Here is a 24,988-nt window from a genome sequence, read left to right on the forward strand (position 1 = left end):
TCTGGATGGAGAATGACTGTTTCTTGGGGAGACACCCAGAGAAGGATTTGTATCAACATAGCCATAGGACCTAAGATAGATGAATCTAGAACTGAGGATTCTCTAAGCAGGATTATCGCTGAGATAGTCTAATGTAGTGGATGTTGAATCCTTCCTCAAATACCTATTAGCTGTTTGAGCCTGGATTAGTCACTCTGAGCCTCGATTGTCTCATTTGTAAAATAAGAAAGCTGGACTTGAGGAATTCCAAAGCCCCTTCTAGTTCAAAATCAGTGAATCTGTGAAAGTGCCCTAGATTAGGATCTCAAACACCCAAATCCACATCCCAGCACTGATCCAAGCTGTGTAATCATGGCTGGCCACTACCTCTCTGTACCTCAGGGGTTTTTTATTAGCAAATGGGGACAATATTGACCACCCTACCTAATTTTCAGGAAGGCCACAAGGAAGGTTTACAGACCATAAAGCATTATGGGGATGTGAAGCACTTTATTGCTTCAGGTGGTAAGGCAGCTATCTGTTACGGTTGTCCGATGCATTCCTAGTTCTTGACCAAAGCAGAGTCTCTATTGTGGTCAAGTCTTCCATGGAGATCAAATGTATCTCTGTTGGACTGGCATGAGTGGGAGCGGCAATCACGTGAATCATGGATTATTCTAAATAGAGGGATGGGAAGTAAAAATTGTAGATCTAAGGAAGAACCCCAAGACTTTTGGGGCAGTAAGGCTATTCTCAGGGAAAGAGATGATGAGAGTGGGTGGTGGGAGCGAGGTGTTCCAGGAGAATGTCCTGCTCTTACTAAGCTAATGAAATCCGGCAGAATTGAGGAAGAGTTGGGGGGTGGGAGGTAACTACTCCTTGGCTCCCACCCCAGTTCCTGAATGGGATGAAATTACATGGAGGAAGGTTGAACTCAGCCCAGGTTCCAGCTGAGAGCAATCTCAGAGAGGTGACTGTGGAAGGGAAGGAGGATAGTTTCTCCCTAGCTTCTCTTCTTCCCAGGGACCTCTTGTCTGGCTCCAGCCCCCACCAAAGGTGTTGGAAAGAATACATCTGGGGCCCAGCCTCAGGAAGATGCCGAGAGACCTATCTTACTGCCTTAGGCCAAAGTCAAGACTCTAGTGGGGAGGATGAAGCGTTACAATAGAAGCAAAAATCATCTACTAGACAGGTCTATAAGGCTTTGGGGACCTTTCGGGCTCTTCCTTACCCCCTAGTCCCTGATCTGGGACATCCTCCTCTTTCCCATTTTCTCTTTCCTCTTCCTATCAAAATGCCACTTGTCCTTCAAAGTCCAGCTCCAGTCTATGTCTGAGAAGTAAGAGCTCTTTGCATGAGAAGTAGGGAGGACTTCCTGGAAGAGGTGCCTGCCCTTCAAGTAGAACTTCAAAACACAGACAAAAGTAACAGGCAGATGGGAGAGATGGAGAGCCTGGGAAGGTGAATTGTAGGGCAGGGTGGATTGGAAGGGGTGGAGTCTAGAGTCAAGGGACTTGTATTCTAATTAAAATTTTGCTACCTTTAAACTTTGGTAAATCACTTTATTTCTTTGGAACTCAGTCTTCCCATCTATAAAATGAGAGGGTTGGATTATATAATCTTTGAGGTTTCTTCTACTTCTAAAATACTCTGATTAAATTCAGAATCTTGATAGCTACTCAGATTCAGGGCACCTGCTTCCTGGCAACCCTGTCCTGGGGCATTGATTTTAAGGATTATTCCAAGGTTAAGGAGCTCTGGAGTCTGGGGTTCTAGGTATACTATGAGTACAGTTTGGGGATGAGGTAGTGTCTCTTGTTAAATAAGCCAAAAGATGATTGTTCACTTGCCACGTGTTCAACATCTGGCAGGGGTGTGGGGAGATAGGGTCTTTGCCCTCTAGTCTGAAGTCTGCACTAACTGTCGCCGACCTCTCTGGAGATCAGTTCCAAGCCTGTAAAATGATCCCAGGTTTAGAGCTAGAGATTGTGGAGCCCAGACTTCTCACTTGATAGATGAGGTGAAGTCCAGGGGGATTAAGTTACTTGTCCAGAGTAATATATATCATACTGTAAGCGGGGCTGGTATTCCAACCAGGCTTCCTTAACTCCAAATGCTCCTCCCATTAGACCACACCGTGCTTTCCAGTCTGGCCTAGTTCTCACACCCTCCATCCTATTGTCTTTTCATTTCTAACATTTAGGTTTATGTTCTAATCATTCATTCTAAGCATGTCTCTTCTAGAGTTAACATTCTTAAGACTTTATGTGAAACAATAAATCTAAAACTTTACTGGGTTAAGGACCAGATAGTGTGACTCAGACTGTACATATAAATCAAGTTCGTATATCATTTTGGCCTAGAGGGAGTGGGAGAGGATTAGGGAGAACTTCCTGGAAGAGTTGACATTTGAACAAGGCCTTGAATAATGAGAATGATTTTATTCTATATTCTATAGTCGATCTATAATAGATGAAGGCGTTTGGCAGAAGTGGGAATGATATTCTAGGACAAGGGTACAATAGTATTTGCAAAAATGTGGAAGTGAAATATTAATTGATTTAATAAGCTTTTATTAACTACCTCCTCTGTACCAAGTCCTGTATCAAGCACTGGACATACAAAGACAAAAGTGAAATAGTCTTTGACCTCAAGAAGCTTATATTATGATAGAGGAAAGAGCACATACAGGTATAAAAATATGCAAAATAAAATGGGTACCAAAAATCTTAGTGTAGTTTTAAGCTATTAAAGCTTATAAAATGAAGACAAGGTAGTTTTGGGAGGATGACTGTGGAAGCTGATTGGGAATCAGGAAAGATTTCATGTAGGAAAGGTGTTTGAATTGAGTTTTGAAGAAAAGGAGTGATTCTAAGGAAAAGGGGATAATATTCTTGTTAGGGAAGAGCAGTCTTGGGAAATCATAGGAAATGGAGTCAAGAAAAGTAGATTTGGGGGATTGCAGAGGACCTTGAATGACAGGGAGTTTGGACTCTATTCTTAAGCCACAAAGAGCCCAAGGCACCTGCTTAGCAATGGGGAATTATATCAAATTTTAGTACAATAAAAAGAACACTAGACTGGAGAGCCCAGAGCCTTGGGTTTTAGGTCTGGCTTTGTCACTAACTCACGTGTGACTTTGGATCAGCCAATTCCCCTTGCTTGGTCTTAATTTCTGCAAAATGAGCAATCTGTGCTCCTAAGACTTCTTCCAGCTTTAATTCAATGAACAATATAATCACACACACACACACACACACATACACACACACACACACACACATAATGAGCTAATATTTTTCCTTTAAAGTTAACATTGAGGGGACAGTCCACTGCCTCCCCCAATCATCCCTTGGTGCCTCCTCAGAGAGGGAAATCTGAGGCTGACCCTGGGGCACGTTCCTGAACAATCTCTCTAAATCCCGGCCTCAGCTGGGCCAGTATCTGGCTCCCAGCCGGGAGGAGCTGAACTGCAGAAATATTCGGCCTTACGCCTTGGGAGACTTCCTGGTTCCAGCCACTTAATCAAATAAATCCATCATTCTGGGTGAAGCTGACTGAGCAAGCCATGGGGCTGACTGTCCAGCACCCCTGCCCTCTTAGAGCAATGCTCTGGAATCTGGAGGCATTTGGGGGATGGGGTGAGGGTGAGGTGCTTTTCCTGCTTTCCTGAAAATCAAGATGGGAGCATGAGAGGTAGATATTATTATCCCCATTTCACAGAAGAAGAAACTGAAGCAGAACCAAGTGACTTGCCCAGGATTATACAGCTATTAAGTGTCTACGGGTCTGTATTTGAATGCAGGTCTTCTTGACTCTAGGCCCAGAGCTTTATTCATTATACCATTTAACTGCCTAGTAAGTGATTAATATATACAATAAGAAATTAGTTGATCATATACATAATGTATACATATATGTGTGTGAGTAAATCACATACATGAATGCCTTTGTCTTTAATAATAACAGCAATACTTTGAATTTCTATTGTAACTTAGACTCTTCAAAGTATTTTTTTATCCACTGTTACACAATTTCCATGAGGGAGATAGGGCTAGGGATATTATTTCCATTTCATAGAAGAATAAATCCAAACTCAATGCATTGAAGTGACTTTTCCAAAGTCACAAAGCTGAATGTGTGGGTTGCAGGGAGATGTTTTGAACAGGCCGGAATGAAGTGAGTTTGTGTGTCCGGGGGGTGGCTCAGCGTTCGGGCTTTGGACAGATCCAGGGCACAGTTTTGCAGAGATGGTGGAATTGCATTTGAAGGTTTGTGTATGTTAGAGAACCAAGATACCCATGGAAGTTGGTGCCTGCAAAAAGGTACCCATTCTCTCCTAGGAAGGGAAGGAGGCTCGTACTATGTTCCAGACACTGTGCTCCTTCATCTGGGCTCATTTATGCATCACTATGCTCTCCATCAGTGTAACACAATGGTATGCTCACTGTACTCATTTATGTATCATATTATCTCATTTATTTCAGTAATGAGAATGCTGGAGGTCAAACTGCCCTGGCTAGCCTGACTAGTTCCTGGTCTGCCGCAGTGTCTTTTCCAATGGCAAGACATTCCAAAGCTGATACACAACATTGAGACTTGGGAGCCAGACATGAATCACTGAGCCAAGAGGCAGCATCCTTGGGCTACAGAGAAGGGGGAGAAAGCAGAGGAGGAGAAGGAGGAGGGGAATGAGGAAGAATAAAAGAAGGAAGAAACCAGGAGACAGCTAAGGTAGAGGGAAAAGAAGGAAAAGAATAGAGAGAAGAGAAGGTGGAAAGTACAGCAGGTGGGAGAGAAAGGAGAGGAGGGAATGGGAGAAGAGAGAAAGGAGAGTGAGCAGATAATGGAGCAGGAGGGAAGAGGGGCAGGTGGGCTGAGACTAGCTTGGTTTAGCTACTGAGCATACTAGGTGATATTTTGCTAGCTGCTTAGTCTTTCTCTATGTCTCTGTCTGTAGGTCTGTCTCTGTCTCTATCTGTCTGTCTGTTTCTCTGTCTCTCCCTGTCTCTGTTTCTCTCTCTGTCTTTCTCGTCTTCTGTCTGTTTCTCTGTGTGTATCTGTGTCTGTCTCTCTGTCTGTCTCTCTCTGATTCTCATCCTCCCTCCCTCGTTCTGTCTCTCTCTCTCTCTCTCTCTGTCCCTTTCTGTCTCTGTCTCTCTGTCTCTGACTTTGTCTCTGCTTCTCCATCTCTCTTGAAAAAAAGGATTTGTTTGGGGTTTGATTTATAAAGCACCTAAATGACTTTTCTCAATATATAAATCTTATCCTTTCCAGAGGGATTTCCCGGCATACCTTAATCCACAGGGATCTCTTTCTCTTCTGAGCTCTGATGATTCTGTGTCTAGTCACAAACTGGGTCCCAAACCCTAAAGTCTTAGAGTCGTCTGTTCTCTTCTCCTGTGTATGAATGGCTTGTCTCTGACTCTGTCTTTTCACAGCTTACCTTCTATGCATGTTCCCCATGCTCTCCCTGTTCTATATTGCCTGTTGGTTTTCATGACTTCCTTCAAAGCTCAATCCTAACTTCTTCAAGAAGTCTTTCTCTCTTCCCATTCCCCTCTTCTTCTTTCTGAGATCACTTCCAATTTACTCATATATAACATACATACATAGTTGTTAGTATGTTGTCTTCCTGATTGTATTGTAAGTTTCTTGAGGACTGGAACTGCCTTTCTTTGCTTGCAGGGCTTAGCGCTTACTAATTGCTTGTTGAATTGTTTGATGATCAAATGATTGACTTAGTTTTTCTCAGAAATACAATGCTCCAAGACAATTCCAAAAGATTCATGATGGGAAAGGTTTACCATCTCCAGAGAAAGAACTGATAGAGTTTGAATATAGATCAAAGCATACTATTTTCACTCTATTTTTTTCATGGCTTCTTTTCAGTTGTTTTGCTTCTTCTTTCATAATATAATTACTATGGAAATATGTTTTATATGATTGTACATATATAACCTATATCAAATTATTTATCATTTTAGGGAGGGAGGGAGAAAATTTGGAACTCAAAAGTTTTATAAAATGAATATTAAAAATGGTCCTTATATATAATTAGAAAAAAATAAAATGCTATTTAAAAATAATAATTGTGGGGCAGCTAGGTGGCGCAGTGGATAGAGCACCAGCCCTGAAGTCAGAAGGCCCAGAGTTCAAATCTGATTTCAGACACTTAACACTTCCTAGCTGTGAAACCCTGGGCAAGTCACTTAACCCCAATTGCCTCAGCAAAAAATAATTAAAAAAAATTAATTGCTTGTTGACTTGCTTTAACTAGATTATGAACTCCCTGAAAGCAGGGGTTTCATCTCTGTCTATAAGAAAGCAGCAAATCTCTTCTGCCAGTCTCAATTCCAACACAAATCCTTCTTTCAACATTCACTGATTGAATGGGTAGGCCAGAGGGAGAGGTAAGATCACCCTATGAGCAAATAGGAAAGAGTTGATTGTTGATGGCTGAAACAGGGTTCTTATTTTCTGCTACCACAAACAGCTGTTACAAATATTTTTGTACATATGGCCTTTTTTCCTCTTTAATCTTTTTTTGGGCATAAAACGGATGCAGAGTGAAATAAGCAGAACCAGGAGAATATTATACACACTACCAACAACAATGCAAAGACAAACAAACTTGAAAGACTTAAGAACTCTGACCAAGGCAGTGACCATCATCAGTTCTCTGGAATCTCAAATAGTCATTGTATTGGTCAGAGCGATGGACTCAAGATGTAGAATGAGACACACATTTTTGGACGTGACCAATGCAGGAATTTGTTTTGCCTGATTCTGCTTATTTGTCACAAGGATGGTAGTTGTTTTCATCTCAATGGGAGAAGGTAGAAGAAAAAGAAAAAAATTCAAAAATAAAACTGAATTCCATTCTCCATGGCCTTGAGTAAGCGCTTTTCCTCCCTCTAGGACTCAGTTTCTTCATCTGTAGAACAAAGGGGTTGGGTTAGAATCTCTAAGATTACTTCTATCTTAGATATTCCATGATTCCATGGGAAGAATGTCTCTGGCCTGGAGCCTTTGGGACTAAGGGAAAAGGCTCTATTTCTTAGTCATTAACAGATCAAACTGGGGAAAGGGGACCACCCAGATAACTGACTAGAATTGGTAGTAGAAGACAGAATTAAAGGAAAATGAATTAATTCTATGGAGACTGGGGACCCCTCCTGTTGTGGACTAGGAAATCCAGAGCAGTCAAGACCAAGAACAAAAATATATATATGCCTTAAAAAGGAAGCAATGGGAGAATAAGACTTGGGCTAGACTCAGGTGATTATATCTCAGTAGATCTCACTTCCAAGATGAATTCTTCATCTGTTCTAGACAGCTGTGATTCCTAACTATGGTATTGTGTATGCTTTTATCAAATTTTGAATCTTGAATGAAGGATTTTCTGACTCCCTCCCTCCCTCCCTCCTTCCCTCCCTCCCTCCCTCTCTCCCTCCCTCCCTCCGTTCCTTCCTTCCTTCCTTCCTTCCTTCCTTCCTTCCTTCCTTCCTTCCTTTCTTCCTTCCTTCCTTCCTTCCTTCCTTCCTTCCTTCCTTCCTTCCTTCCTTCCTTCCTTCCTTCCTTCCTTCCTTCCTTCCTTCTTCCCTCCCTTTTCTTTTTTTTCTCTCTCTCTGTATCTGTCTCTCTTTTCTATGAAAGGAAGGACAAGAAATAAAGGGGAAATTTCTGGGGGGAAGAGGGATAAATAGTAAAGACAAAAAGCCCAACTCTACTGTACAAGACTTGGAGATTTCATATTTATCTAGGACTATGGCCAATCTGGGCTCCATCTGTGAGGATTAGTTCAGGATCTCAGGTCACATTCTCTACATGGTGGGCCAGAAGGGGGCCGAGAGAGGGGTTCATAGATCTCAGAATGTTATTGCTTCAACTGGAAGGGACTTGAGAAAATAGAATGTGCAGGACATAGAGCTGAGTCTCATTTTATTAATGGGAAAACGGGTGCCTGGAGATGGAAATTGCCTTGCACAAGATCGCCAAACAAATTATTAGCAGAGCTTGAATTAGAATAAAAGCTACTGGTTTCCAGTCTTTTTGTCCTCATCCTCTTATTTCTGGAAGTCCTGGTTATTTAATTTTCCTTTCCACTATTGCCTTCCTCCACTGGACTTTATCACCTTAGATGGTTCCGGATAATTGAGTCTATAAGGAAGAGGGATCAAAGATAAAAGATGCCAAAATGCCTGATTTTTAGAGAAGTAACTGAACATTTAGAAAGAACTTTGTGGTTTACAGAGATTCATGAAATGACATAAAAACCCTGATTACCTAACACTCTTAGTAGAAACCCAGAGGTCTGCTAGGTCAATATCAGCTTTCTGATTCTAACAAATTATGTCATCTTAGGCAAATCTCTCTAAACCTCAGTTTTCCCACTAGTAAAATGAGGCAGTTACAATCTCTAATATGTTTATATGAGCTTTCTCATGGACTACCATAATAACTATAGTATTCTATTCCCATTCCATTCCATTTCCAAACTGCCATTTTGTATTCCATGTTTATAATTAAAGTTCTAAAGCCCTCCCAAGCTCTACTGTTCTCCATAATGCTATGAAATCTCCCATACCTGCCCAAACTTAAGCAATCCACAAAATCAGAGAAATTTTTTAAAAGAGGAAATGGAGTCAGTTTTCACTGGAGGTAATATATTCACCATGAAAATAGCTGCATCCTGGGCCCTATGGGGATAAATAAAAGTAATGAAGATTGGGTTCCCGCTTTCAGGGAGCTCTCACTGTCATAGGGAAATTAGAAAATAGGAAGAAAAACTTCTACAAATCAGAAGATCAGGGTTGTGCTAGGATTCAAGCCAGACTTCATGGCTTTTGACCTATGCCTTGAAGTATTTAGCCCAGTGTTGGATTTAGAGATAGGAAGATCTAATGTTATTGAGCCTCTTAACAACCATGGGAGGTGTTATTATTATTATTATTGTTATTATTCCCATTTTACAGATAAGAAAACTGAAGCTGAAACATATGACTTGCCAAGGATCATATCACTATTAAATGTTTTGGGCAAAGATGAACTCATATTAAAAGCATTACAAACCTTAAAACCTACATAAATATTAGTATTATTTGCCCAGAACAGTAACCAGTTTTTCTTTTCTTCTTTTTTTTTTTTGGCCTTGGGTAAGTGAAACAAGATGTACCTTCAACTGAAGGAAAGGTGGACTAGTTGGGATGTTATTCTGAAGAGGCAACTGCTAAGGAGATATTGGGATGAGATCAAGATATTGGGATTTAGCGTAGGGTAGGAACTCATTCTGGCTCCTTCCTTTAACTAATTATCCTGGCTAACTCTATCCAAGTTCCATTGTTTCTATATGATTGAAGTTCTAAAAGTTCTGTTAGTGACATTTAAATCCAGCAACATGAGGCAAAGCCCTGAACACCTAGTCCTAGTTGTAACTGATGCTCAGGTTCATGGGATGCTTTTGGGGATGAGATCTCCAGCCATTAGCACTTAAAGGAACTCAAAGGAATGGCAATTGGAATGGTCTCACATTATTAGAACATTGGAGAGACAGACTTTAGAGATTATCTGGTCTAAGCCCTTCATTTTGCAGATGAGAAAACTGACTCCAGAGAAAGAAGTGACTTGGTAAAAGTCACATAAGCAAGTCCGTTGCAGAGCCAAGAACAGACAGAATGAGACGTTCTGACTTTAATCCCTTGCCTCTCCCCACCCTTTCAATCTGTTTCCTCATGTAGGAACACTCTGGACCAGGCACAGGGAAGAATTAAAATGTGAGCTGAGAGTTGCCTCCAATTAAGGCCTCTCCAGGAGAGGGTCTCATGTCCCAAAGGGAGGAAGGGTGATCTTCAGTGGGTTGTGATTTACTCCTGATATCAAAGGAGACTAGTCACAGCACTGGAACTGGGCCAGTTCTTGGCCTCCAGCTCTGTACAGAAAGCTCTGGTTTCCCAAGGGGAATCTCCCAAAATTTTAGTAGAATGAGAATGGGGCCATTAAAATGTCATCCCCAAATTTGGCTGTCCTTGCTGAAGCCTTCAAGAGTTGGGGGCTGGGGGGGGAGAGGTGAGTAGGGGGTAAAGGATAAAATGTCCAACAGAATCTGCTACAAATTATACTAAAAATAAAGTGGCCCCTATGCCTTGCCCTGCAGCTCTCTGTTTTCCAAATTCAGTATAGGAAGGATGCTGCCATGGAACTGAGGACTGGCTGGGAACTTCTGCTCACAGTCTTGGGTGACTCCAAGCCTAAGGGGAACCAGCTCAAAATGATCTATCCCTACCCTCAACTCTCTCATCCTTCTTCCATACCCTAGTAAAGGATCTGGCAGAATGAGCAATGATGTCTACAAAGGTGATGAGGCTTCAGGGGTCTTAGGAAAATCTTCTGTCATGGTATTGGGGAAAAATTCTGAAATTAGAATAACTGGGTTTAAATCCTGCTCCTATCCCTTTCTACCTGTATGACCCATGGCAAGCCTCTCCTTCTTGCCCTGTCCCTCAGTTTTCTCATCTGTAATATGAGGTTCAGGGAGCTGGATAATCTCTAAGATTCTTTAAAGCACTAATGTCATGAAAAATGAGCATTATTAAATATACAGCTTAAGGTACCTCTCTTTTCTCTGCAGAGGTAGGAGACTATGGTTATAGAATACATATATCAGGATTTTTTTCATGTATTGGTTGGTTTTGTTGAACTACTTTCCCTGTGAAATCCTTGAAATCTGAGTTACAAATCTCATCTTTTGCAACAACTCTTTCTATGTCTCCCTTAATACCAATGGTTTCCCTCTGAGATCACTTCCCATTTATTCTGCATATGCCTGATTGTGGGCTCCCAATTAGACTGTGAGCATCTTGAGTGCAAGGACTGATTTTGCTTTACTTTATACCCCCAGTTTAGCACAGAGCCTGGCACATAATAGATGCTTAAGAAATACTTGCCTTGATTTATTTCTTTTTTGCTCTTTGTTATGACAGATGACTTTCCTCAGACTTGTTGTGGTTTAAGGTTTGGGTATATATAGAGAAGAGTTTGAGGAGAAGCCTAGAGTAAAGGGTACTCTTTGGAAGAGGTTCTGGAGCAGCTGAGGGCAATGCCATATAGTAGAAAGAAGCCCAGGTTTGAGGTCAAGAAAGCTGGCTTTGACTTTCAGCTCTACCCTGGGGCTCCTCATTGGGAGATTGAGAGTTGGCTGAAAAAGCAAGGAACTGGTGATGTTTAGCTCAGGGGAAAATGGAGTGGAAGTATATGTAGTGCAATGGAAAGTGACTTGACTTTCACGACTTCAAGGAGTTAGCATATGAAAGAGGTACCCAGTGGATTGGGAGAGCCTGGATTTGGAGGAAAAGCACCTAGATTTTTAATCCAAGCTCTTCTGTTTGTGAGCTTTTGTGGTTCTGCAAAGGTCACTTCTGTTCCTTCATTTCTTCATGATAAAATGGGATTTGGACCAAATAACCTCTAAGATTCTTTATAGCTTTAAATCCTTTGATTTTACCACATTGCTACTAATTTATGAAATGCATTCATCATTTAATTTTTTTAAAATCTTATTTCTTGTTTCATTTTTGCCAGTTATATGTAAAAACAACTTAACGATCTTTTTTTTTGTTGTTGTTTCCAAATTCTTTCCTTTTCCTTCCACTCCTCATTGAGAAAGCAAGCAATTTAACATCAGTTATGCATGTGTAGTCATGAAAACACATTTCCATGTAAGTCATTCTATGAAAGAAAACACAGAAAAAACTCCAAGAAAAATAAAGTAAAGAAAAAATACCTGATCTGCATTTAGGCTCTACTAATTCTTTCTCTGGAGATGGATAGCACCTTTCATCTTAAATCCTACACAATTGTCTTGGATCATTGTATTGTTAATACTCATTCTTTCTTTTAGTAATTGGAAAACTATTAATGTGTCAAGTTGTAGAGACCATCAGTCACAATTGCTCTTTTTAGTTATTTAAAACAACTTTGGAGGGATTGTACATTGTGGGAAATGTAACCAGACCTACTCTGGAGGCTCATGTGAGATGTTAAAACATAATTTGTCAATAAAAACAAATCCTATGAGAGACAGAGACAGGGAGAGAGAGAGAGAGAGAGAGAGAGAGAGAGAGAGAGAGAGAGAGAGAGAGAGAGAGAGAGAGAGAGAGACAGAGAGACAGAGAGAGACAGAGAGACAGAGAGAGAGAGGAAAGAGAGAGAGACAGAGAGACAGAGACAGAGAGAGAGACAGAGAGAGACATAGGAAGACATAGAGACACAGAGACAGAGAGAGACAAAAACAGAGATAGAGACAAAGACCTACATAGAGGGGGGGAGGGAGGGAGAAGGGAGAGAGAGAAAGAGGCAGAGACAGAGAGAAAGGAGAAAGGGAGGGAAAAAAGAGGGAGAGAAAGAGAGAGGGGGGAGAGGAGAGAGGGAGAAAATGGAGAAAGGCCAGAAGGGAGAGGGAGAAGGAGAGAGAGAGGAAGAGAGAGAAGGAGAAAGAGAGAGAGAGAGGGAGAGACAGAGACAGACAGAAATAAACAGAGAGACAGAGAACTCCAAAACTCAAGATTTTGTACATAGGCTCAAGATATCAGACTCAAGGCCCAAGTTGCTGCAAAATACTCTTACTGTTCTGCCTGCTTTAGGACATTTTGCATCAATTTGGGCCTTGAGTTTTATCATTTTAGATCTAATCTCATCTACCAAGGGAAAGAATTCTCTCCATTTTATTGTTATACAATCATTTCAGTCATGTCTGACTCTTTGTTACCCTATTTAGGGTTTTCTTTACAAAGATACTAGAAAAGTTTGCCATTTTTTTCTCCAGCTCATTTTTACAACTGAGGCAAATAAGGTTACATGATTAGCCAAGAGTCACACAGCCAGGAAGTGTCTGAGGTTGTTTTTGAGCTCAGGTCTTCCTGTCTCCAGGCCTAGTACTCTATCTCCTGTACCACCTACCTGCTCTTACCCTCCTTAGTCACCCTCATTTATAGGATCTTAGCAAGCAGGATTCGGACTTGGGTCATCCTGCCTGTAGTGCCTGTGGGGAAAATGCCAAGGAATATGATACAGAGATGTTTCATTGCCCAGGGCAAACAGACTGTTCCAGAACGAATGTTCCACAGCCAGTCTCCTGGGGCTTCCCTGACCTATCCTTCCTAACCCACTTATGTATCCCATTCTGGAGAGCTAATCTCTGAAAAGGTCTAAGGACTTAGCAGAATTGGGCTGACTTGATCTGGATTCAGCCTCAGGGCCATCCTTTTCCAAGCACCCCACCAGTGTGGAACAAAGGGGGACCCTTTGACTAGCACTGGCAGTCTTCCAGTGGCTGGAGTGCTCTATTCCCTTATACCAAGGGAAAAGGGAAAAGGTTTAAATAAAACCTTTTAGTTTCTTTCACTGCCTTACAAAACTGTTCTAATCCCACTAACTCCAAGAAGTCTTTCTTAGTCCCCCCAGCTGCTGATGCCTTTTCTCCTTAGCCCCTTCAGAATCCCTTCCATCTCCCCTGAATATATATACTGTATATACCTTGTTTATATGCTGTCTCCCTCTATTAGAATATAAACTCTCTCAAGGCAGGGATTGGCTTTTTATCCCTTTGTATTCCCGTGGCTTAGCACAGTGCCTGGAACTGAGTAAGTACTTTAAAAATGCTTGTTAACTGATTGACTTTCAGGACTCTATGGGTCTAAATTAGTAATGGAGAGAATCCTCACTTCTGTTGCTGAGAATTTCCTCCCTTTTTAGTAATGTTGGCTGATATAATGATAAGAGAAAGTCTTATGAAAGACAGGGCAAAAATAGAGTTAGAGAGAGTCAGGAAAAACCAGTAGCTGAAAGCCCAAGAATGTTCATAGCCGCCATACTGAGAGGGGTGTGTGTGTGGGGGGTTCACTGCTTGTCTGGTTTCCACAGAGACTGCTGAGTGTCCCAAATAGCTTTCTGGGGTGACTGATACAGCTTCCTCCCACTTTGTTTGGGAGACAGCACGGTGTCTGGAAGCTGAGACTGGCACTCCTGGCACAGTACTTATGGCTCCAGCAATGATCTAGTAACGGGTAGGAGACTCATAACAGCTCATTCAGTTGCTTGTTTTTGTCTAGTTATTGCTCCATTAAATGTATTTGCTTTGAATTCATGGTGATCTGGTTGGATCTGAGAAAAGATTCATTGATACTGGTTCATGAACTACAGATTTGAAAAGATGGTTATTTGAACAGTAGCACAAGCCTTTTTAGAGCTGAAAAGAGCATTATATTAAAGAGTCTTGGGTATCACATTAGAACATGAAGCTAGAGGTGCGAGCCAGAGAGCTGGTTAATCTATACACATATTTTGGACGGACAAAGCAGATGAATAACAAACTGGGCCTGGAACTAAATAAGATTTAATAAATAGAATTATATGTGAGTCAGACTTGATGGCTGCTAAAGTCCCTTCCAACTCTCAAATTTTGTGATTTTGTAAGGAGAGCAGACTCAATTGTTTTTGGGAAGTTGAGCAGTGCTTGTAATGACCTCAAGCTTCTCCCTGAAACAAAGGACCATCTTTTTAACATCAACATTCTTCCAGGGATGCTGCAGGGCTGCAAGTCATAGAGAACTATAGTGGCCAAAGGATTCTGGCTGTGGGTCATCCAAAGGGCAGTGTATGTGGTGGGTGACAGGAGGCACTACAAAATGTTACCAGGAGACAGGAGAAGGGACAGAAAGGACATTATCAGAGAGATTTATGACCAGAAATAGAGGAGGAGTTGTTAAGGCATCCATGTGGGCCAACGGATAGAGTGCTAGACCTAGAAACAGAAAGGCCTGGGTACCAATCTGGTCTCAGATATCACCTATCACTCACTTAATCTCTTTTTATTTCAGTTTCTCATGTACAAAAATAGGTATAAATGGTTGTGCTTACTTCTTAAGTTGTTGTGAGAATAAAAGGAGATATTAGTAAACCTGAAAATGCTAAATAATTGTTAGCTCTAAAGAGCAAGAAATAAAAAATAATGGAAAAACTGCATAATCGAGTAGGGGATTAACAAGAATCCCTGCTTCTATTTCTGAGTGATGAGGTCCTGATTAACTGGGTGCGGTTGGCAGATGGGACTGGAGTATTGATGGAAGTGCTCCCTGGGACAGACAGGGAAGGGCACTGATAGGGATGAGTTTAGTTTCAAAGTCCCACCCTCTGGAGGTCTAGACAGCCCTGCCTTGCTGTGTCGGGTCAGAAATACAAGTTATATCAAATCTCTGAAGTTAATTTCTCCTATAAACCTGTCCATGACTCATGCAATCTTTGCTGAACCCCTTTTGGGTCAGTCCACCATGACACTCTACCTTGTATTCTTCTTATAGTTAACTAATTCTTTTAGGGTGCCAAATTCCTCTATAGATTTAACCTGCAAGCTAAGGGTATGCACCAATCTCATAGAGTACTACCTTTCTCCTGGTTAATTGTGAGTTCCACTAGGGAACTTGTCTTCTCCATCATTGATTATTAAAATTCCTTTCCTTGCTATGTGCTCTCCCAACTCTATTTCATATTTACCACTCCTGGTGTCTATTGAATCCTTTCATTTTGTGTGTAATCTTTTCTCCTATATAAACCTACCTTTTGCCAAAGAGAATGGCCATCATGAGTTCTTCATATGACCGAACCCCAATATTTGGTACCTACAATCTCATCATTTGATGCTAAACCCGAAACACATCATTTGGAACCAGAAATTGCTCTTCTAAAGCGTATCATGTGCGTTTCCTCCCCTTGCATAGTTCAACGAAACTTTACCCCACATGGACAAGTCATAGTGGAGAGTTCTGACAAAAGTGATTGATCCGCCACTGAAGGGAATGGCAAACCACTCCAATATCTTTGCCAAGAAGACCCCGAGTGCTAAAATGCTAAAAGAGAGGACATCAGAAGGTAAACCCCTCAAGTTATAAGGGGTTCGACATGTTTACTGGGGAAGAGCTGAGGACAACTGCAAGGAGTTTAATGAACATGAACTTGGACAGACTTAGGGAGACAGTGGAAATCATAAAGACTCGGCATGCCGTGGTCCATGGGATCACAAAGAGTCAACTGAATGACAACAATACTATATGATATTTACAGAATAGATTCTGGGTAACCTTAGAGGAAAGGATGCAATCTTGGGGAGAACTTAACTACTGTAAGTGGTGATACTTGAAGTGAATTTTGAGGGAAACCAAGAAGAGAGAAATGCTTGTAGACACAGGGCAGTGGCCAGTGCAAAGTCAGAGAGAGGTAAAGCATTGTATATGTAAGAAATAGCAGTTGGGCCAGTTTGGCTGCATTATAGGAGGAGTAGAGGGGAATAATATGCAAGAGAAGTGGAAAGGTAGGAGGAGCCAAGTGGTGAAGAACTTTGAATGTCAAACAGAGGGATTTATGTTTGACCCTAGATGTATTAGGGAGCCACTGGATTTTAATGAGAAAGAATATTGGGGGGGAATGAAGGACCATTTTGAATACTGTCTGTTGGACATGTAAAATAGATTCTCTACTATTTAATGCTACATCCCAAATTACAACACAATCTGGTCTATTTTCCACATAGTTGCTGAAATGATTTACCTAACATATACCAGCCCATACCCTCCAATCCCAAAATTCTGTGTATATGTGTGTGTGTGCACTTTCCTTCTGTCTCTGTTTCTTCCTCTTCCTTCCTCCTCTTCCTCTCCTTCCCTCCTTTCTTCCCCTTCCCCTTCCTCTCCTACTTCCCTCCTCCCTCCCTCCATCCTTCTTTCAGTTTATATGATATGGGACAGGATTTCAGGAAAGAGCTCATTCAAATTCAGGTACTGTGACTCTTTTCCCACTATATCACACTATTTCCTTTAGGAAAATATCTAAAACACAACATCATTCAGCAAATTCCATTTAATTCAACAAAATTTATTGAATTTATAACACATAAGACATTTCCCCCGTCTGACTTCTGTGTTTCAGTCATCATCAATCACATGAACTCCCATATTTGTAACTTCAAGATTACCTTTGACTCTTCCAGCTGTTTATCTCTCATATCCAAAATAGTCCCTTATTCCCACTGATTCCACTACTAAAGCTTTTCTCACCTGCCCCTTATTCTCTATTACCATCAACATTACCCTCATGCAGGTCTTCTTAATGTTCAGCAGGACTATTGGACTAACAATAAGAGGTTTCTTCTCACTTCCTCTCAGCATCACCTTCCACACAGAACATACTACTGCCAGAATCATTGTCACATACATAGATCTGGCTGTATCCCTTTTGGCTTGAAAAAAAATTCATCAGTGATTCCCTCTTGTCTTCTGAGTAAAATTCAAATTTAAAGCCATCCATTCAGAGCCTTAAAAATTTGGTATCTTACTATCCAACGTTAAGAGTTAATGATTCATGGTATCACCTCACTCCTCATTATCCACAGCAGGAAAAATGATACTGTTAGAAGGAATCCAGAAAACATTGCTAAGTATTATGCAGTCCTTAGCCAGAAACGGAAGATCTAAGGTACATAGGAAACATTTTCATCACTTCGGCTGATTTAAAGTAAAAATTTTAGATGATAAAGGTAGATTTGGAATGCAAACAGATGGTTAGGAAGATGCCAAAGCAGATTGCATTTCTGTGGTATTGTTGTTCAGTCATGTCCAACTCTTCATTGACTCCCTTTGGGACTTTCTTGGCAAATATACTGGAATGGTTTGCCATTTCCTTCTTTAGTCCATTTTATAGGAAACTGAGGCAGACGGGGTTAAGTGACTTGTTCAGGATTACATAGCTAGTAACTGTCTGAGGCCAGATTTGAACTCAGGAAGATGAATCTTTCTGACTCTGGGCTTGGCGTTCTATCCACTATGACACCTAAGTGTCCCCTGAATTTCTATACCACTGAGTAAAATGCTGAAATAATAGATTCTTGGCAGGAGATGAGATAAACCTAATATACTCAAAATACTTAGTGATCTCACCAGTGTAGGTATTTCCCTCAGTCATTCTGTCAACAAGCACCTGTTAAGTGCCTACTATATTCTTGGGGCAGCTGTGTGGTACAATGGGTATAGAACCATAAGTCAACCACTGGGAAGTGTCTAGTTGTGTGGCCCTGGGCAAGTCATTTGACCCTGTTTGCCTGTTTCCTCATCTGTAAAATGAGCTGGAGAAGGAAATGGCAAAACAAGCCAGTGTCTTTGCCAAGAAAAACCCACATGTGACCCTCAAATGGGGTCACCAAAATGGTACACAGTTGAAACAATTCCAGGACCCATATTAAGTACTGCTTGATACAAAGAAAAACAAAAGATCTCTCAGTTTTCAAGAGGCTCACAGATCACACTGTTTATGCCTATTCATCTTGGGCAACTTATATACACTTTCATTAGTTCACCTTCATTGTCCATCCCATACATTGGGTACCTTCCTCACTTCCTTATGATGTATGCCAATGGAGCTGATGGATTATGGAAAAGTGAGCTAGAAAAAGGAGTCCCCTCTGATGAGCCCAATTCCTACATTTCCCTGATGATACTCTCTCTCATAATTCCTCATTTGTAATGTGTTGAGCATTATACACATCTCTCATTTGCTTCTCTTGTGTCAACTACAACTTTATTTGGCAAATGCAGTGCTTTTTGAGTTGTAACCATAGAACAACATAAAAAGAATAAAGTGCTTCTAAAGATGAACTTTGTTTCAGGGGGCAGCTTAGGGGTAATTAATAAAGCTCTGCAGTTTCCCAGAAGCAGTCCGGCTGATTTCTACTCATGTTCAATTCTAGGTTCTGCTAATTATTCATTTATAGTAGGTCTCTCTGTGATATAAATATATGTATGCATGTACAATATTTGTATGTATACATAATATTATGTAGGGTCTCTCAAAAGCTTTAGTTCAGTTTTAAGGTTTTAATAGAAGAAAATTGCATTAAGCCTTCTAGGACATTCTGTATATGTTTAATATAAAATATGTCTATTTGTATACATATTTAATAAATACATATAACATCCGTGGATAAGCTCTATAGATTATTTACTTAACTGCTTTTATAACTTTGACAAAGGGCATCTTCATCCACTTTGTTTTTCCTATGTGGATATTTGGACCAAATTTTTTTTGATTGATTATGCTCATTTAGGAGGCTCCGTATATGTTCAAATAATGTTTTCATCATTCATAAACAGAAACATCTGGAGGACCCCATAATTCACAGGGAATCTCTCTATGATTATTGGTTCTCCTCTATACAAAGGGCAAACACTTTTGGCTAACATACCTCCCTGTTTTATGTATCACTTGAAATGAATGATTAAAAGTCAATGAATAAAGTTCTCTCTGTTATTTCTTTCAAGTTCTAAGAGGGTTTCTTTGGGCTGAAGTTGAACTCACTGGAAATAATGAGGTATTGCTGACCAGAAAATAAATTGTGGGATGCTCCACTGAGAAGAAGAGAAAGGATGATGTCAAAGTTTTGAGGAGAGAAGAGAAAGCTTGGAACAGGCACTGTGGGGAATGAGAGAATTAATCTCATAAGTACAAGATGGGAAAGACATGGTGAGGTAAACATTTATATGAAAATGATCGGGGTTGGTTTCTTAGTAGATTGCAAGCTTATTATAGATCAATAGTGCAATATAGCAAACAAAAATGCTAGAGAAATCTTGGGATACATAATGGAATTAATACTGTTGAGAATAAGGCAGTTGGCAGGCCCATTTCTGTTCAGTTCTGAGTGCAAAAGTTTAAGAATGAGATTGATAAATGTCCACAGAAGGACAACTAGAATGATGAAGTATCTTATGATTCTCCCATATGAGGAATGGCTAAAGTAGTGGGGAATGTTTAATCTGGGGAAGAGAACACTTAGTGGCGGTAAGCATTGAGGATATGAAAGGCTATCATGTGAAATTCAAGGTATTTGAATGTGGAACAGGCTAAGTTCCTCTTTATTGGAAATCTTCAAGAAAAGTCCATTTTGGGAATGTTTTAAGTATCAGTTGAATGAGATAGCTCCTAAAATATCTTCCAACACTGAGGTGTTGTGGGATCTGGAGGTACCTTTTCTGTTTTATTTCTTATTACTCCCTACCACGGACTATTCAAAGTCATTTTATGTCCTTACTTACCCACTTCCTCTCCTTTATTCAATTGATTTCTTACACCTAGAATGCCTTTCCACCTGTTTTCTCACCACCACCTTTGCTTTTTGAAATTCTTTCATTTCCTCCTTAATCCATCAGGAATGATCTTTCCATTCTAAAAGCTTCTTTGGGTTTCTCATATTCTATGTCACAGTCTATGTACAATCTTATATATTTGTGTTTGTGTCCTGTGCTACCTCGTTATATTATAAACTTCATGAGGATATGGACCACTGTTTTGGTTATGTTTTTGTTAACTTTTTTGCTGCTAAGCACAGTGTCCTAAATATGTTCAGTACTTCATAACTGGTCCTTGGATAAATTTTGATGTCGTAGCTATAAAGTTTTCAAAGTATTTCATGTGAATGACCTTATATGAGCCTCGTAGCATTTCTGTGAAACAGGCTTTAAAAATGTTAACCTTTTTCCTCTCTTCCTTCCTTTTTTCCTTCCTTCCTTCCTTCCTTTTTTCCTTCCTCCCTCCCTCCCTTCCTCTCTCCCTCCCTTCCATCCTTCCTCCCTTCCTCCCTCCCTCCCTCCCTCCCTTCCTTCCTTCCTTCCTTCCTTCCTTCCTTCCTTCCTTCCTTCCTTCCTTCCTTCCTTCCTTCCTTCCTTCCTTCCTTCCTTCCTTCCTTCCTTCCTTCCTTCCTTCCTTCCCTTCCTTCCTTCCCTTCCTTCCTTCTTTCCTTCCTTTTTTCCTTCCTTCCTTCCTTTTTTCCTTCCTTCCTTTTCCTTCCTTCCTCCCTCCCTCCCTTCCTTCCTCCCTTCCTCCTTCCCTCCCTTCTTCCCCCCCTTCTTTCCTTCTTTCTTTCCTTCCTTTTCTTCTCAAGGCAATTGGGGTTAAGTGGCTTGCCCAGTGTCACCAGGTAGTAAGTATTAAATGTCTGAATCTGGATTTGAATTCAGATCCTCCTGATTTGAGGGCTGGTACTCTATCCACTGTGCCATCTAGCTGCCCTAATCTTATTTTTTGATGAGGTAATTGAGATGTGGAGAGGAAAAGTGACTTACAATGGTCCTATAGCTATAAATAAACAGAAGAGGCAAGGTACTGTGCTGTTTCTGCAATTAATAAGGTAGAAAGGTAGAAAGAATCATAAATTAATGTCAGAAGATCTAGGGTTCTAGTCCTTACTATGCCAATTGCCCCTCTCTGAGCCTCATTTAAAAATAAGTGATTATAATCTTGCATTTCTCATCATTTAAAAAAAAATGACTGACATTAAAAATGAAATTTTAAAAAACTGAGATCTTCTCTGACCCTCCTCCTTACACCATCCCCAAAAGTCTTTCCTGTTTCAATTGTCACAGACCACATTCCTTGGCTTTCTTCTTTGCCCCCATCTTACTCTCCCTGGTATTCATTATTTGCATATTCAATCTTTCACTAATTTGATTATAGGTATCATAGATTTGGAGTTGAAAGGGACCTTGGAAGCATCTAGTCTAAACACATACTATTTCCTCCCCCAACATTGAATACAGGGCCACTACATATTTAATAAATGTTCATTGAATTAATTGAAGGAAGAAAATCCCCTGACTATAATCTGTAAAATAAGGTTAATAACCCTAGAACCATGGTATCTCCTAGGGCTGTTATGAAGAAAGTGCTTTGTAAATAAACCTTTGCAAATAAAGAAGAAAACAAACATCCTAATCTGATCCTAATCTGATCAAAAGTGCCTCAGGATGGGGGAAATGGACCTGGTTTCTAGCATCCACTCTATCATTGACTCCCTATGTGACCTTACACTAGTCATTTCACCTCTGGGCCTGAGTAGTCTCATCTAAAAAATAAGATTGTGGGCAAGATGTTCTATAAGGTCGTTGACAGTGCTGATGTTCTATGTTAATAGCAGTAATAGTAAGAACAGCTCGAATTTCTGTAAACTTTCACCTTTACAAAGCACTCTCTTAACCACCCAGAGAAGTTGGTACAATGTGAATCATTAGGCAATTTAACAATCACAGAAACTCTAAGTCTCTGAATCACAGAATCTCAAAGTTAGAGGGAACCTCAGATACATACATACAGTCTAGTCCACCCCATACTTAGCAAGAATTTCTGGACAAATGACCTTGGATTCCCTGCTGGAAGACCTCCAGCGACTGAAAATACTCCATGTCCCCCAGGCAGCCTGTTCTCTTTTGGACAGCTCTAATTGTTAAATTTGCATCTCTGGACCTTCCACCCACTGCTCTCATATCTTTTTTTGGGGGAAGATTTAGCAGATTAAGCTGAATCTCTTCTACATGACAAGTCTCCAGGTATTTACTAGGAATTGTCATGGCTCTCCTCTCCCCTCTTCTTTTAAATTCTGATTTTTGCAAGCAAGGTATCGAGAGAAAGGACTTACCCAGAGGAACTAAATGAGGAAGCGCTTGCCCGATACTTTTCACTGCACCAGACTGCCCCTTAAGCACCTTTCCATCACTGAGGTTCTATGACTAAGGATTATTCTTGATTTCTTATCCGTTATTGACGGTGGAAGGGACCTCCAGATTTCCAAGGGCCCTAACGTTTGCCCAGTCCATCCCCATGGCCTTGAGGGGCCACGTCGCCTCCTCTTCCAAGCAGGCTCGACCCCCCTCGTGCCCTTCCCCTAACTCACCTTCAGCAGCCACTGGGTGTTGTTCTCCAGGACCCGCTCTAACTGCTGCACCCTCTGGGCGGACCAGTCATTCCCCTGAAGCGCTTCTGCCGGGGAGTCCCGCTGCAGGGTGTTGGCACTGCCCCCGAAGGCCTCGGGCCCCGGCGGGCACGGCTCGGGCTCCGGCAGCACAAACGTGTAGCTGCACTGGCCGTGCTGGACCCGGTGGTAACGGCGGTGGGCGCTGCCCTCGGCCCTCCTCCTCTGGGGGCTCACCGTGGCCACGGTGGTCAGGACTAGGATGAAAGTGCCGGTCCTCATGTTGGGACTCCCAGGTCGTGGGATGGGTGCGGATAGACGCTCCGTATCTAAGTGCAATGTGTGTGAGTGTTTATATGTGTTTGTGTGTATGTCCAAGTGTGAGTGTTATATATTGTGTATTTACGTATGTGGAGGTACGTATGTGCTGGGGGGAGTGGTACAGTTAAACCCTTGCCAGGCTGCTGCCCTCTGTCCCTGGGCAGGATGGGGAGACAGACAGACAGACAGACAGCTGAGGAACCCTGCCCACTGAGATATTCAGGGAGGCTGCGGTTGGGAACCACACAGCTAGGCTATTTATATTCGCTCTAAATACCGAAGCTGCTTCCTCTCCCCCCACACTCCCCCTCTTCCCCCCACCCTCCCTTCACCTCTATTCTTTCCCCATATTCCCCTTCCTTCCTTCCTCCCTCACTCCCTTGCTCGGCAGTCTCCCTTCCTCTCTCCTCAGCTCCTATAAGTCCTTTTAACTGTGTAGTTGCCTCCCCCCTACCCCGCCCCTTTTCAGCCAGCCCTGCATCCCAAACCGCATACACACCAACTCCAAATCTCTCTTTTCTTATCCCTAACTCCGCTCCCGGAGCTCAGAGCTCAAATTTCAGTCTCCCTCCCCCCTCCCCTCCACAACTTCCCTCCCTTTCTTCTTCCCTCCCCCCTCAGCCTCATTCCCCCTTCTTCCCCCCCCCCCCCCAAGCCCTCTCTCCCCTCCACCACTACTCTGGGGCTTTCTCATCCCACCACCAGCTTCTTCCTGCTCTTGCTTAGCATTAAGTTGGCGGGCCACATATCGGCCCAGAACTGGAATGACCCCAAGAGAAAATATTTGGGGAGAGGGGAGGAGGGAAGGAGGCTTTTTTTTTTTTTTTTTTTTTAAACAATGCCTATGCAGGGAGAAAGCAATTTGGAGAGAAGAGGCTTGAACCCAGGTCAGATCCCAGCTCTTCCCCCTCTCCCCTCCTCACTCCGTGGACACAGCCCAGGAAATCATCGTGTGATCAGGACCAGCTGGACCCGGGGTTATGGAAAGCGCCCTAAAGGAGATGATTCCTTGGCTCCTCCAAGCTGGTCCTACATAATGCAGGCTTTTGGGAAGAGCGCTTGTGCTCCCAGCTGCGGGAATGAAGTCTGACATGAGGAAGCCAGAGAGGTACAGAAAGTGGGGAGGCCACAGAGCAGCTCTGAAGTCGCTGCTCCACTCTGTGCATCCGTTCCCCATCACTTTTCTTTCTCTGTCAAACGAAGACGCATTTGATCCCTGTCCTGCCTCCTTCACAGGTGTGTGAGATGGAGAACAAGGCACAAAAAGAGTACCTTGAAAAAAAAATTGTAAACTGTTGTATATTGAAGAAGGGACATTTGATATGGACTTATCAAAAAAGCCTTGGGTTTGGTAATTGGTTCTTTTGTTTATTTTTTTGTGTGATTTTGAGTAAATCATTCATTCATTCGTTCATTCATTCATTCATTTGTTTGTTTGTTTATGTGACTTGCCCAGAGTCACACAACTAGTAAGTGTCAAGTGTCTGAGGCTGGATTTGAATTCAGGTCCTCAACTTCTGGGCTGATACTCTAGCTAGTCACTTAACATCTCACTGAGGGTCAATTTTCTCATCTGTCAAATGAGAGAGAGACAATTGATCTCTTGGATGATCTCCAAGGAACTTTGTAGGAAAGAAGGAAATAAGCATTTATTAAGTACTTATTATGTACCAGACAGAGCTAATCACTTTACAAATATCTCATTTGATCTTTTTAATATTAATATCGATAGCTAACATTTATATGAAGGCAGCTAGGTGGCTCAGACACAAATTGTGTGAACTTGGGTAAGTCAGGTAACATACATTAATCCACTGGATAAGGAAATAGCAAAGCACTCTTACTCTATTAAGAAAACCTTGTGGATGGTATTGGTGCATTGTGATCCATGGGGTCCCAAGGAAT

The 24,988-nt window shown here is 41.6% G+C and overlaps 1 protein-coding gene across 1 annotated transcript in view; it reads right to left on the minus strand.

The window, feature by feature from the left end:
- The window catches only part of ANGPT4 (angiopoietin 4), a 60,675-nt gene extending 37,491 nt beyond the window's left edge, over positions 1-23,184 (minus strand). Inside the window, 1 exon segment of the mRNA XM_074292839.1 lies at positions 22,745-23,184. Coding sequence (XP_074148940.1) covers positions 22,745-23,044 — 300 coding nt within the window. The 5' untranslated portion in view covers positions 23,045-23,184.
- Between the last annotated feature and the right edge of the window lie 1,804 nt (positions 23,185-24,988).

This window comes from Sminthopsis crassicaudata, chromosome 2 (assembly GCF_048593235.1).
Source record: "Sminthopsis crassicaudata isolate SCR6 chromosome 2, ASM4859323v1, whole genome shotgun sequence".
NCBI classification, from domain to species: Eukaryota; Metazoa; Chordata; class Mammalia; order Dasyuromorphia; family Dasyuridae; genus Sminthopsis; species Sminthopsis crassicaudata.